Here is a 13,073-nt window from a genome sequence, read left to right as displayed (position 1 = left end):
AGGTAAATAACGCGAGAATTTCTTCTAATAGATTCTCTCTTCCATCCATCCTGTCCTCTTGGTGGCTTATTTTAGATGCTGTTTCACCAACTTGGGAGCAGCTGGAAAATGCAATGGTAGCTGTTAAAACAGTGGTTCATGGCCTTGTGGACTTCATACAAAACTACAGTAGAAAAGGCCATGAGACACCTCAGGTAAGCACATTTACTGTACTTCTGCTGTTATCTCTAACAGAGGTTTATCCTGAACATCTTAACAAGCTGTTTGGGTAATGGACTCTTTATGTGACTGTACTCTCATAAGTTTTTATTGTCTGTTCTTTTGGGAGAAACTCAAATTTTAGTGTACCTGATAAGTACCATGTTTCCCCGAAAATAAGACCTAGCCGGACAATCAGCTCTAAAGCGTCTTTTGGATCAAAAATTAATATAAGACCTGGTATTATATTATAGGATATCATATCATATCATAGACCCAGTCTTATAGTAAAATAAGACCGGGTCTTATGTTAATTTTTGCTCCAAAAGATATATTAGAACTGATTGTCCTGGTAAGTCTTAGTTTGGGGAAACACTGTAAGACCGGGTATAAAATATAATATAATATAGTATATATAATATAGTATAACATAATTAATATAATATATATGATATATATATAATATCAATAATATAATATATACCGGGTCTTATATTAATTTTTGCTCTAAAAGACGCATTAGAGCTGATTGTCTAGCTAGGTCTTATTTTTGGGGAAACACGGTAATTCATGGCATAACAACAATTTGGAGAGTATCTTGAATATGAGTTCACTAGTGGTAGATGTCTTTGACCAAGTATAGATCATTGATTCCTTCCATGACAAAGAATTATAGTGTCATTCTTTTCTTCATTGCTGTCATACAATAAATTTCTATTTGTAAGTGTGTGAATTTGATTTTTTAAAATATTTTCAGTGTACTTTAGAAAGAGTTATTTATGGTATAAATAATTCTAATGAGAACATCCATTTATTAAGTTACTAAGAGCCAGTCCCTATATTCAATATTTTACATATGTTATTTCTAATTCTCACAGCGACCTGCAACATAATTGTTTTTCCCAAGTTGAAGTGTAAAGTGGTTAAATAACGTATCAAAAGTCATGGTGGCAGTAAGTGACAGAGCTAAGATCACAGCTGCTCCAAAGTGATCTTTCCAATCTTCTATATGTATTTTATTAGAAGACATTATAATTTTCAAATATTAACGGAACGATATGTGTCATCTTTATTAAGTTCACAAAAATAACAATGACATTTTCGATTTTGATGCAAATCATAGTAGGTATGAGGAGGCTTTATATTTTGCCTCATTGTTTGTATGAGCTTAAACAATTCCAGGCCTAGGAAGAGAGTTGTACCCTCAAGTTGAAAGATAAATTGGTATTTCTTAATTTTTTACTTTGAGAGGGAATTGTATTCTTCGTTTCCTGGGAAAATTTAAGTGAACAAGCTATGGCCTTTAAATGCTTTTTAAAATTGTTTATTTGATTTTGGTATCATAATTTTAAGACAGCAGTGAATTGTTTTTATTTTCATGGTCATTGTGTTGCCTGACAAATAAATAGATATATCATTTGAACCAATTTCAGGTAATCCTTAGAAGGAATGTCTAACATGCCAACTCAGGGTTATGCTACATAACTCTTAACAGATAACGATGGAATGGTAATTGTTTCAGCACAAGAATTACTTATCTAATGTGAAAAAGAATTAAAGATGGAATCATGAAATTCTGAAGTCCCAAGAATGAATAATAACTGGAATCTCCATTTTCCACATCTTGATTTTCTTTCTGTAGCCCCAGCCAAACAGCAAATATAAGACGAGCATGTGCCGAGATCTGCGACAGCAAGGAGGGTGTCCACGGGGAACAAACTGTACTTTTGCCCATTCTCAGGAAGAGCTTGAAAAGTAAGTTATGAGAATTCTCTTTCATAGGGGTTTGTGTGTCATTACAAAAGTGTTATATACAATCTTAAAGTTTGTGATGAGTTTCAAAAATGCAGTTAGATTCACATTGTCTTTGGATTGTAAAATAACCTTTTTTTTTGAAACCCTACCTTGTTGCTTCTGGGCACAAGATTAACATAATAAATGACTTAGAACCTTATTCAGAGGTCATATTTTAAACAGCTATTTAGACAATAGCTGGAATACATTTTTTGGCTAAGCACCTGTGTAGTATGAAAATACTCCTAGGTACAATCTTATTTGTTCATGTTCAATTGAAGATAACAGCAAAGTTCCAGGTAAAATGGTAAAGCAGGTGCATTTTCTTTCTGTGGCTTTTGGTCTTTTTAACATTCTTTTTGTATCTTCTTTTCTTTTTTCTCTTCTCCTATGGGTACTTCCTTTTTCTATGTCCATTTACCCCAAACATAAAAGTAAATGGATATAAGCTACATTATATATTGTGTATGTTTTTATTGTTTTGTTTTTTAACCAAAACATTCATATTGAGATTTCAGCAAAAAATTGATCCCAATCTTTCTACTGAACAGCTGGCCTGTGTATCAACTCTTAATGGACATCTCTCTTGTGTTTTTAGACACCTGAAACTCAATTTGAGCTCATTTTCTCCTCCCATACATCTGCCTCTTCTACCTTCCATTCTGCTCTCCCCCAGTGTACCTTGGTCCAGTCAGGGTACATGTCATGCAATATGAATCATCTTTGTCAGATTTCTTTCACCTGCTTGTCTTAGTTACCAAGTTCTGTCTATTTAGCTTCCTATATATTTCTCATCTCTTCTGCTTTCCATCCTTATAGTTTATCATCCCCTTTTCTTGATCCATAACTGCCTCCTAACTAGTCTTCTTGCAGTTACTGTTGCCTACTGTTAACCCCATTATTCCCAACAAAACAGGGAGAACTTTGCCATAAGGCTCGTTACAGATAGTGAGAAACTTAGATATTTTGTCAGATAAAGGCTGTAAGAGTCTGCATCATGTAGTCTGTGCCTACCCTTCTGATATCATCTCATAAACTAATCTGAAAAATACAATACTAATTTTCTATATTTTGGTGTAATACTTGTTTAAGACTGGGTTTTAGTTTTTGTATTTCTTTAAAATTATATATATGCTTTAATTTGGTAACAACAGAGAATGTTTTTCAACTCTTGAATACCTTTTCATTCTACATTCCCAACCAATATTTGTATGGTTTTCTTCATATTTACATAGTGTATTTTATATTCTGGTTAGACAAAATTTTCAAAAGGATCTCTTTCTACTCCCTCAAAAGACTTCTTTGAAACAAATAACAAGTGTTGACGAGGATGTGGAAAAAAAGGAACCCTGTTGCACTGTTGGTGGGATTGCAAATTGGTGCAGCCACTATGGAAAACAGTATGGAAGTTCCTTAAAAAATTCAAAATAGAGCCACCTTATGACCCAGCAATTCTACTCCTGTTTATTTATCCAGAGAAATCCAAAACACTTTAATTCGAAAAAATATATGCACCCCATGTTTACTGCAGCACTATTCACAATAGCCAAGATATGGAAACAACCGAAATGCCCATCAATAGACGATTGGATAAAGAAATTGTGGTATATTTATATACAATGGAGTAGTACTCTACCATAACAAAGAATGAAATCTTACCATTTGCAGCATGGATGGACCTAGAAGATAGGCTAAGTGAAAGTGAAATAAGTCAGACTGAGATAGACAAATAGCATATGGTCTTACTTATATGTGGAATCTAAAGAACAGAATAAACAAACAAACAAAACTCATAGACTCATAGATACAGAGAGCAAACTGATGGTTGCTAGATGGAAGTGGGGTTGGGAGGCTGGGTGAAAAAGGTGAAGAGATTAGGAAGTACAAATTGGTAGTCACCAGGATGTGAAATACAGTACGGGGAATATAGTCAATAATGTTGAAAAAACTGTATGATGTCAGATGGGTACTAGACTTATCAGGGGGATCACTTCATAAATTATGTAAATGTCTAACCACTGTGCTATACCCTTGAAACTAATATAAAATAATAATGAATGTCAGCTATTATTGAAAACAGATATACATAGTCATGGGATGTAAAGTACAGCATAGGGAATGTAGTCAGTGGTATTATAATAGCTATGTACAGTGTCCGATGGGTAGTAGACTTGGTGGAGTTATCATTTTGTGAGGTGTGTAAATGTCTAATCATTGTGTTGTTTTATACACCTGAAACTAATAATAAACAAATCAAAAATTTCTATGACCTCCAAAAAAAGGCTTCTTTGAATACATGTATAGTTTGCTTGCTATATTAACTATGTGCCTACATATGCGTATGTGTTTATGTGATGGCATATATATTTTCATGTAGCATCTATCACAGCAGAGTTTGATTGATTTAGACTGTATATGATACTTAGCTGAAGAAACTTTTTCAAAGCTTGTTTCCTCCATTTTTAATCTTTTCCCATTGCTTCCCCCCCCACCCCCAGAAAAGATTTAGTGAAATATTTACCGATACATTGATTATTTTTGAAACAGGTATCGATTAAGGAACAAAAAGATCAATGCAACTGTAAGAACATTTCCTCTTCTAAATAAAGTTGGTGTAAACAACACTGTCACAACCACAGCCGGAAATGTCATTTCTGTCATAGGAAGTACTGAAACAACGGGGAAAATTGTTCCAAGTACAAATGGAATTTCCAATGCAGAAAACAGTGTTTCCCAGCTAATCCCACGTAATGCTGACAGTACATTAAGAGCTCTGGAGACTGTGAAGAAAGTGGGGAAGGTTGGCACTAACAGTCAGAATGCTCCTGGGCCTTCTTCAGAGTCTGTAACTGAAAAGTAAGTATTAGGTTAAAATGCTTAATAGGAATTATTTAGCCTTTTCAGAAATACCCGCGTATTTGTATTTATCCTGAAGAAAAGCAGTTAATAGAATGTTTCATGTAGAAAAAAACACTAAATATCAAAAAATTTGAGTTCTACTCCTGGCCCTGCCATTGAATAGCTCTGTGACCTTGGAAAGGCACTTCAAGTGGGTTTTGTTTCCTTCAGCTGAAAACTGAAAAAGCTGGACCAGAGTTGAAGTTTTTCCACCTTATTTCCTTGAATTTTAGGATTGAGTCCATAGAGCTACCCAAAAGGAACTAAATAGAAACCTGAGCAGATGAGATTCTTGAGCCTCCAGCCTGTTTCAATCAGAACAGTTCTACTTTATGTTCTGTAATGATGTGTGAAAGTTAAGAGGAGAATCTTTGGAGCCAAACTCTCTGGGTTCAAATTCTGGCTCACTGTTTCCTAGCTGTTTGATTTTAGGTCAGTTACTTAATGTGTCTTCCTCAGTTTACTCATCCATAAAATAAATATAATAATCCTACCTATTTCCTATGTTAATTATGAGGATTTAATGAGTTAATACTGCAGTGTTCTTTGAACAACACCTGCCACACAGCACTCGGTAAATACCTGCTAGTATTATTACTACCTCCGTTTTTGTTGTTATTGAGGTTAGCATAAGATTTAATTCTGGCAAAGGGGTTTTGGTGCTTTAAGACAAAGTTTTGAAACCTTCAGATGTTTTGAAAAGTTACTTGCACCTCTAAAATCTCATGCTTTGATATTCTTTTGGGGTCTTAAAGTCTGAGTTAAAGCATGTTCAGTTTTTGTCACCCATAAATAGTGTTTCAGTATCTATTATATGCCTTCTACGAAAAAAGCGTAATGCTAGGCACACAGTAAATTGCTAGTGATTTCATATAAGAAATGATGGGTAGGTAAGCATTTATATTCTTTTGTAGATAGCATGTGATAGTGGAGTTTGTTTATTAAAGGATCCTTACAATCTTCCCTGGGGGAGATTTTAGAAATGATCTATCGGGTCTAGTTAGCAAATGTTACTTGAGCATTCATTCTAAGCTCTGTTTTGGCATTCTTGAAAATACATGAGATGTATAAGATTTCTCTGCTTTTAAGAAACCTAGGATGATATAGTTTTGGAGATAGCATTTATGTAAATGAAGCAATACTGGAGCTAGACACAGAAGGCCACATAGTGTATAATTCCATATAGGTGAATATCCGACATAGGCAAATCCATACAGACAGAAGTAAATTGGTGATTGCCATGGGCTAGGGTTGGGGGGGAGAAGGCTCTGGGGAGTGAATCCTAATAAGGACAGATTTTCTTGGAGATGATGAATTGTTTCAAAATTAGATAGTGGTGATGATTGCACAACCTTGTGAATAGACCAAAAATCACTGAAATGTACACCTTAAGAAGGTAAATTATATCTCATTTTTTAAACATGACAGACTAGAGGAAAAAGCTTTTAAAAATAAATAAATCTAAATAAAGAAATCATTTATTTATTCATTCAAGAATTACAGATGTATGTGCTTAACATCAGGCCAGCTGGTGTAGCTAATAAAAACGAACTAGATATACTCCCTGCCTCTAAAGGTTTTCTGGTATCATTTGGGAGACAGATAAAAACAGCTACAATATACTATATTCTGAAAGTACTGTAATGGAGTGTGTTCCAAGTGTTACTGGAACATAAAAAAAAGAACTAATTCTACAGGGAGTTATTGTGGAAGGATTCTCAGAGGTAAGGTGACGACACCTGAGCTAGTTCCAAAAGTATGGATAGTTAGGAAGAAAGGGCCTCAGCGATAGAAGTAACAGCACAGGCAAAAGCATGTAGGTATGAGAGGGACTGCTGCAAAGGAGAGCCTAGAATCCTGAAAGTCATCTAGGATATAACTGTAGTGATCTAGCTGTCTGATAAGAATGTGACTGAACACTTTTTCCTTAAGTCTGAATTTTTGGGATAGCCTGCATGATTTCTTGAAGCTATGAACCTTGTCATGGATTTTGATGCCTTTTTCCTGATAAGTCTAAGAATTTGTCATCTCGAACTGCTTATTCATGTTTATAGTAGTATATAACATTTTGACATGGAAGACCAGATAATCTATATAAAACACATAGCATAGTGCCTAGAATTTGCTCAATAATTGCTCAATAAGTGTTACTGTTATAAGGAAATCCTAAACATTTTCTTTGTTGCCTTCATTTATCTTCAAAGAAGAAGCACAGCTCCAAAATATCTTTCAACTCTAAGCCAATACATTTCTACCCAATATTATTATTACCCACGGTTCCTTAGTTATTTTCTACATTTTAATATACAACTACACATAGAAGTAAACACCTGGTAGACTAATTTGCTATGCTGAAAGGCAGCCCATTCTCCTTGTTTATACTCCAGCTTTAAAAAACCTCTCTAATTTAGTTGGATGCAACTGATTTCGTGCATCATTAACAAGATCATTTTCTTGAGTCACCATATATCTAAGGTCTGCCAAAGTTTGACTTTTTAAAAGCCATGATGAGATCTTGTGGAGCTGATTGCTTGGTGACTCAGCAAAGAAAGTCCTTTGTGTTAAAAAAATAATAAAAAAAAATAATAATAAAAATTTGTGTATTTTGAGTTAATTTAATGAGTAATCATTTCACTGGCATTTTGTTCATCCAACGGATATTTGCTGAGTACCTACTAGGTGGCAGGAACTACTCATTTGTCCAACAAATATTTACTGAGTGCTTCCTGTTTGCCAGGAACTATTCTAGGACCTGGGGACATAGCAGTTAACAAAATGGACAAAATGGCCTTTCCTCAAGGTGTTTACATTTCAGCTAATCTAACTGTTTAATAGAACATACCTTCCTTTACATGTCTGTCTGCTTTGTCCCAAAGAATTTTACTGGTAGACTACCAGGGGTGCCAAAAAAATGTATACACATGACTTGTATTCGTCTTTCGTTATCAGTATATATTGAGTATTACAATTTTACTACAGTATTTTCCTTTCTTAAAATGTATATACTTTTTTTGGCTGTATATTGTTCTGTTGAGAACTTATTGAACAGGAATTTTTTTAAATTTCCAGTAGAAAAAATCTTTGTTGAAAAACAAGTAAAAAGGAACTGATGGGTCACATTAGTGTCTGGAATTTGTTTGTATTTCTTTTTTGCCCTCAGCAGACTATGAGATATGTCACTATGCTGCTGTGAATTAGCAGTGTTAGGTGGCAATGAAATTCATTGCTTTATTTGTCACTATGGAAATACCCAAAATGTCTTTCTATTAGTGGTTTCACTCTATAATTTTATGAAAAATTCCTACTGAGGAAGACTTAAGAGACTTAGACAGTGATTTATCATTTTTCCTTTGTTAAATTTTCTCTCCAGTAAAATTGGTTCTCCACCCAAGACTCCTGTAAGTAACGTAGCGGCTACCTCAGCTGGGCCTTCTAATGTTGGAACAGAGCTGAATTCTGTGCCTCCAAAATCCAGCCCATTTATAACCAGAGTACCAGTATATCCTCAGCATTCTGAAAACATTCAGTATTTTCAAGATCCAAGGACACAGATACCCTTTGAAGTCCCACAGTACCCACAGACAGGTAAGTAATTTTAGACAATTCTAAGAAAAAAACTGTAATATAACGTTTGTTGCCCTTAGATAAGTAAGTGAATCATTTATAACTGTCTAGAATATTTACATTAAAAAAGCAATCCTTTGGACTATATGTATGTCCAAAGGACATGTAAGTTTTCTTCTTGTCCTAAGAATCTATGATTTTACATACAAACTATGTATGTAAAACTATTTTACAGTAGTTTTAAAGTTCTCATTAATCAAATATAAGGTCCCTGGATGAACTTCAGGGAGTTCTGTAAATCCCCTGAAATGATATGCAAAATGTTTCGTTTATATACTTAGGTATAATTTTGGAAAGACAATGCACACTGATACAGATTTGGAAAGAGGTCTTTACCCTCTGCTCCCAACTAGGTTAAGAATCAATGATGTAACTATAATTACTTAATCCAAAATCTGGGACAATAAATGCCCAGAAGGAAATTTACCAGCCATCTGTTAATAACTCTGTCATGTGTTTTTAGGGAGCAATTTAACAAAGTATTGAATGTTAATGATTTTCATATAGTGGTGTCTTGAAAGAAAGAATGTAGTTTCTTTCAAAAGCAGGGAGTAACTAAAGTCAAATCTTATTTTATTTTCCCACATTAAAGACTGCTTTAGAGTAAACCATTATAAAATGTTGGATTTACTAAGATTACATTAAATATTCCTCTTTCCAATTTTCAAGGATACTACCCACCACCTCCAACGGTACCAGCTGGTGTGGCTCCCTGTGTTCCTCGCTTTGTGAGGTCCAATAATGTTCCAGAGTCCTCCCTCCCACCGGCTTCCATGCCATATGCCGATCATTACAGTACATTTTCCCCTCGAGATCGAATGAGTTCTTCTCCTTACCAACCTCCTCCTCCGCAGCCATATGGACCAGTTCCTCCAGTACCTTCTGGAATGTATGCTCCTGTGTATGACAGCAGGCGCATCTGGCGTCCACCCATGTACCAACGAGATGACATTATTAGAAGCAATTCTTTACCTCCAATGGATGTGATGCACTCGTCTGTCTATCAGACGTCTTTGCGAGAAAGATATAACTCCTTAGATGGGTATTATTCAGTGGCTTGTCAGCAACCAAGTGAAACAAGGACAACTGTGCCTTTACCAAGGGTAAGTGATAATGGAAGTATGAATGCTGCTACAGTGTAGTGGTTAAGAGGCCATTGTCTGGTGTACGACCACCCAGGTGTAATTTCCTGGCTCCTCCACTTCCTAACTGTGACTTACGGAAGTTACTTGACTTCTCTATGTCAGTTTTTTCATCTGCTTGATGGAAGTAGTAGTGGTACCTACCTCAGAAGGCTGTTGTGAGGATTAAATCAGAAAAAACAAAGCTCTTAGAACTGGACCTGATACATATTAATGCTTAGTAAATGTTGTTTGGATAGGAAACTAATGAGAAGTTAAAAAGAAATCTGCAAAATACAAGTACAGGGCCTATTTTCATTATTCCCAGATGAGTTTCCTAAACCCCAAAAGTGAGTGCTCAGATTATAATAATCACTTTTAATAATCACTTGACTAAATATTAACCCTTTTATTTAAGTGTGTGGAGAATAGACTAGGGTGACTTCCCTATTGTATTTTTTTTTTTTGGTCCCAAAAATACAATAAATTGTTTACCTTATTTCCTCAGAGCATAGTTAAATTTCTTTACCACTCCCTAGATGATTAAGATTGTTTCTTTTATCCCCCCTTAGGAACCTTGTGGTCATTTGAAGACCAGTTGCGAGGAGCAGATAAGAAGAAAGCCAGAGCAGTGGGCACAGTACCACACTCAGAAAGCACCTCTTGTCTCTTCAACTCTTCCTGTGGCAACACAGTCACCAACACCACCTTCTCCTCTATTCAGTGTAGACTTCCGCACTGATGTAAGAAGGGTTTTCATCACTTGATATTGCAGGCATAGGTCCAACCACTGATTTCAGAGCACTCATTCAAACCATCGTTAGGAATGTGGGGTGTTTTGCAGTGGTTTGGTGTGCAGTTGAGTTTAGTTCAGTAAATATCAAGTGTGTAAGCACAATGGCTGGCCATTGCGAGACTCTGAAGCCCGTTAGGTCACAGTCCCTGTTCCACCAAGAATTCAGAATCTTTTCAACAGTGTAGTTCTCATTATTTTTATGGTTTTGATTAATAAGATTTGTACCGCCCATTAATTGAGCACCTCCTTGTGCCAGTCACTGTACTAAGCATTTCCATAACATTATTTAATTCTCACAAAAACCTTAGGGGGCAGGTGTTACCCATATTTTGCAGGTTAGGAATCCTACTCAGAGAAGTTAAGTAATTTGCCCAAGTAATAAAGTCAGCCTGTAGGCTGCTGGGATGTGAATCCTGGTCTATCCGAGATGTTTCTTCCCTGTATTATTCATTGTGTTTTACATTTCTGTTAATTACCATTCTTGTCATTACAAGACAAGTTTTTGTATTAGGACACTTTCACTGTGGTTTCAGTATTGTTATATTTAGAGCACACCAGGAATCTTTTTTTTTTATACCTCTGGTTTATTACCCATTCCTATAGGTTCTAATGTAAAAAATATTTTCAATCTCTTCATTATGTAAAGTGTTAAACATGTACAAAAGTAGAAAGAGTAGTATAATAAGCCCCGTGTACCCATCACCTAGACAACAGAGTGATAGATTTGCCACTTACTTATTAGAAAAATGTATTTACATTTTTATACTATGCATTAGGAAATAAGTATTTCCCTGAGACTCAGATCTGCTTTTAGTAATATGACTTGGGATAAGTAATTTAACCTTTTTGGCCTTGAGTTTCCTTATCTATATAATTAGTAAACTAGGTTTAATGATTATTACAACATTAGTATTCTGGTCCTGTAGTCTTCCTTACAGTCCCTTTAAAATTTATCCACTTCCCCTCTGGTTCCAGAGCCACCTTTGAATTCTTTTTGTTCTTTATTTAATACTGCATGGTTTATTAGCTGTGTTCCCTTATTTACACATATTGTTCTTCTTTTCTCAAAATTATAAACTTTAGAACATGGACTATGATGTGTGTGTGTGTGTGTGCGCGTGTGCGCGTGCGCATGCGCGTGCACATGCATGTGTGTTTTAGGTTTTTTTATGTTTATTTTCCGGAGCACCTCATGCCATGTTAGAGGCATGCTATAAATTATTTATTGATTGGTTTGGATAGTATCAGTCAGGGTTACGTGCCTTATAAGCACATAAAGGACAAAGTAAAAAGAGAAGGCATTCTATTTTCTCTTAATAAATAATATAAATAACCAATAGTGTAAATACTATTTGTTACCTATGCCAGTTTTTTATGTTAGTCACTGGAGGTTTAATTGTTTACTATGAAGTCCTATGTATTCTATAATAGTTAGTTTATATTACAAGTTTTTAAATTTTAAGTTTCTGACTAATTGGCTATGCCTTTTTTTTTTAATATCAGTTCTCTGAGAGTGTGAGTGGTACAAAATTTGAAGAAGATCATCTTTCCCATTATTCTCCCTGGTCTTGTGGAACCATTGGCTCCTGTATAAATGCCATCGATTCAGAGCCCAGAGATGTGATCGCTAATTCAAATGCTGTGTTAATGGTATGATTTGGGCCGGGGGGTGGGGGTGGATATCATGCATGTTGACTTAGGTTTTAGAATGACTGAATACTTTCATCTTCATATTGTTGCTCTGTAATCATCTGTAAGCAATAGAGTTATATTTAGGTAAGTTTGAAATAAATTGCATTTAATGTTTAAATTATTTGAGCGTAGTTCAGTGGTTTAAAATAGAGTGGGATTATCATTGAGATCTACAGCTAGTGTTAAATTTATCAGAAAACCTAATTATATGTCTTTTGAAAGCATGTGTTTATATTACTAGCTGAACTAATTGCCATCAGTCCTTTTACTGATTTTCTTTGGTTTATGCAGGACCTGGACAGTGGAGATGTTAAAAGAAGAGTACATTTATTTGAAACTCAGAGAAGGACAAAAGAAGAAGACCCAATAATTCCTTTTAGCGATGGACCTATCATCTCAAAATGGGGTGCAATTTCCAGATCTTCCCGTACAGGTTACCATACCACGGATCCTGTCCAGGCCACTGCTTCCCAAGGAAGTGCGACTAAGCCCATCAGTGTATCAGGTAATCCATTTAACTAATACCTCACCTGATACGTTCTACACTGTGCTTTTTAATTTTCACTTTGTGAGGTATGGAACGTTTTCTCCATTTGACCACCATAGTAAACTCAGAATTAAATGGCTTAGCCAGGAGAACATGGCTAGTTGGATAAAATACGGATCTTTTTTGGAAAGTATCCATTCACATCCCTATACTGATTTTTCACTTTTCTTATGGTTTCTTTCTACATTTCTATAGATTATGTCCCTTATGTCAATGCTGTTGATTCAAGGTGGAGTTCATATGGTAACGAGGCCACATCATCAGCACACTATATTGAACGGTAATGTTACTTAATTCTTTAGGATTCTCTATTCTGGAGACTTGTCTGTGTCCTCAGAGTGCAAAGTCTACCCGCACTTATTCATAAAATGTGCTTTGCTAGTTTTAGCTATGTAACAAATTC

General features: G+C 35.3%; 1 protein-coding gene across 2 annotated transcripts in view; it reads left to right on the top strand.

Annotated features, from left to right (window-relative positions):
- Positions 1–13,073, top strand: part of RC3H2 (ring finger and CCCH-type domains 2) — a 42,006-nt gene that overhangs the window by 21,962 nt on the left and 6,971 nt on the right. For both annotated transcript variants that reach the window (XM_033122767.1, XM_033122768.1), the window contains exons 8-16: positions 76–194; positions 1,841–1,953; positions 4,540–4,848; positions 8,261–8,475; positions 9,184–9,617; positions 10,208–10,378; positions 11,935–12,081; positions 12,415–12,628; positions 12,866–12,950. In XM_033122767.1, coding sequence (XP_032978658.1) covers positions 76–194; positions 1,841–1,953; positions 4,540–4,848; positions 8,261–8,475; positions 9,184–9,617; positions 10,208–10,378; positions 11,935–12,081; positions 12,415–12,628; positions 12,866–12,950 — 1,807 coding nt within the window. The remainder of the gene's footprint in view (positions 1–75; positions 195–1,840; positions 1,954–4,539; positions 4,849–8,260; positions 8,476–9,183; positions 9,618–10,207; positions 10,379–11,934; positions 12,082–12,414; positions 12,629–12,865; positions 12,951–13,073) is intronic.

Source organism: Rhinolophus ferrumequinum, chromosome 12 (genome assembly GCF_004115265.2).
Source record: "Rhinolophus ferrumequinum isolate MPI-CBG mRhiFer1 chromosome 12, mRhiFer1_v1.p, whole genome shotgun sequence".
NCBI lineage: Eukaryota > Metazoa > Chordata > Mammalia > Chiroptera > Rhinolophidae > Rhinolophus > Rhinolophus ferrumequinum.
This window is presented reverse-complemented; position numbering and strand designations above follow the sequence as displayed.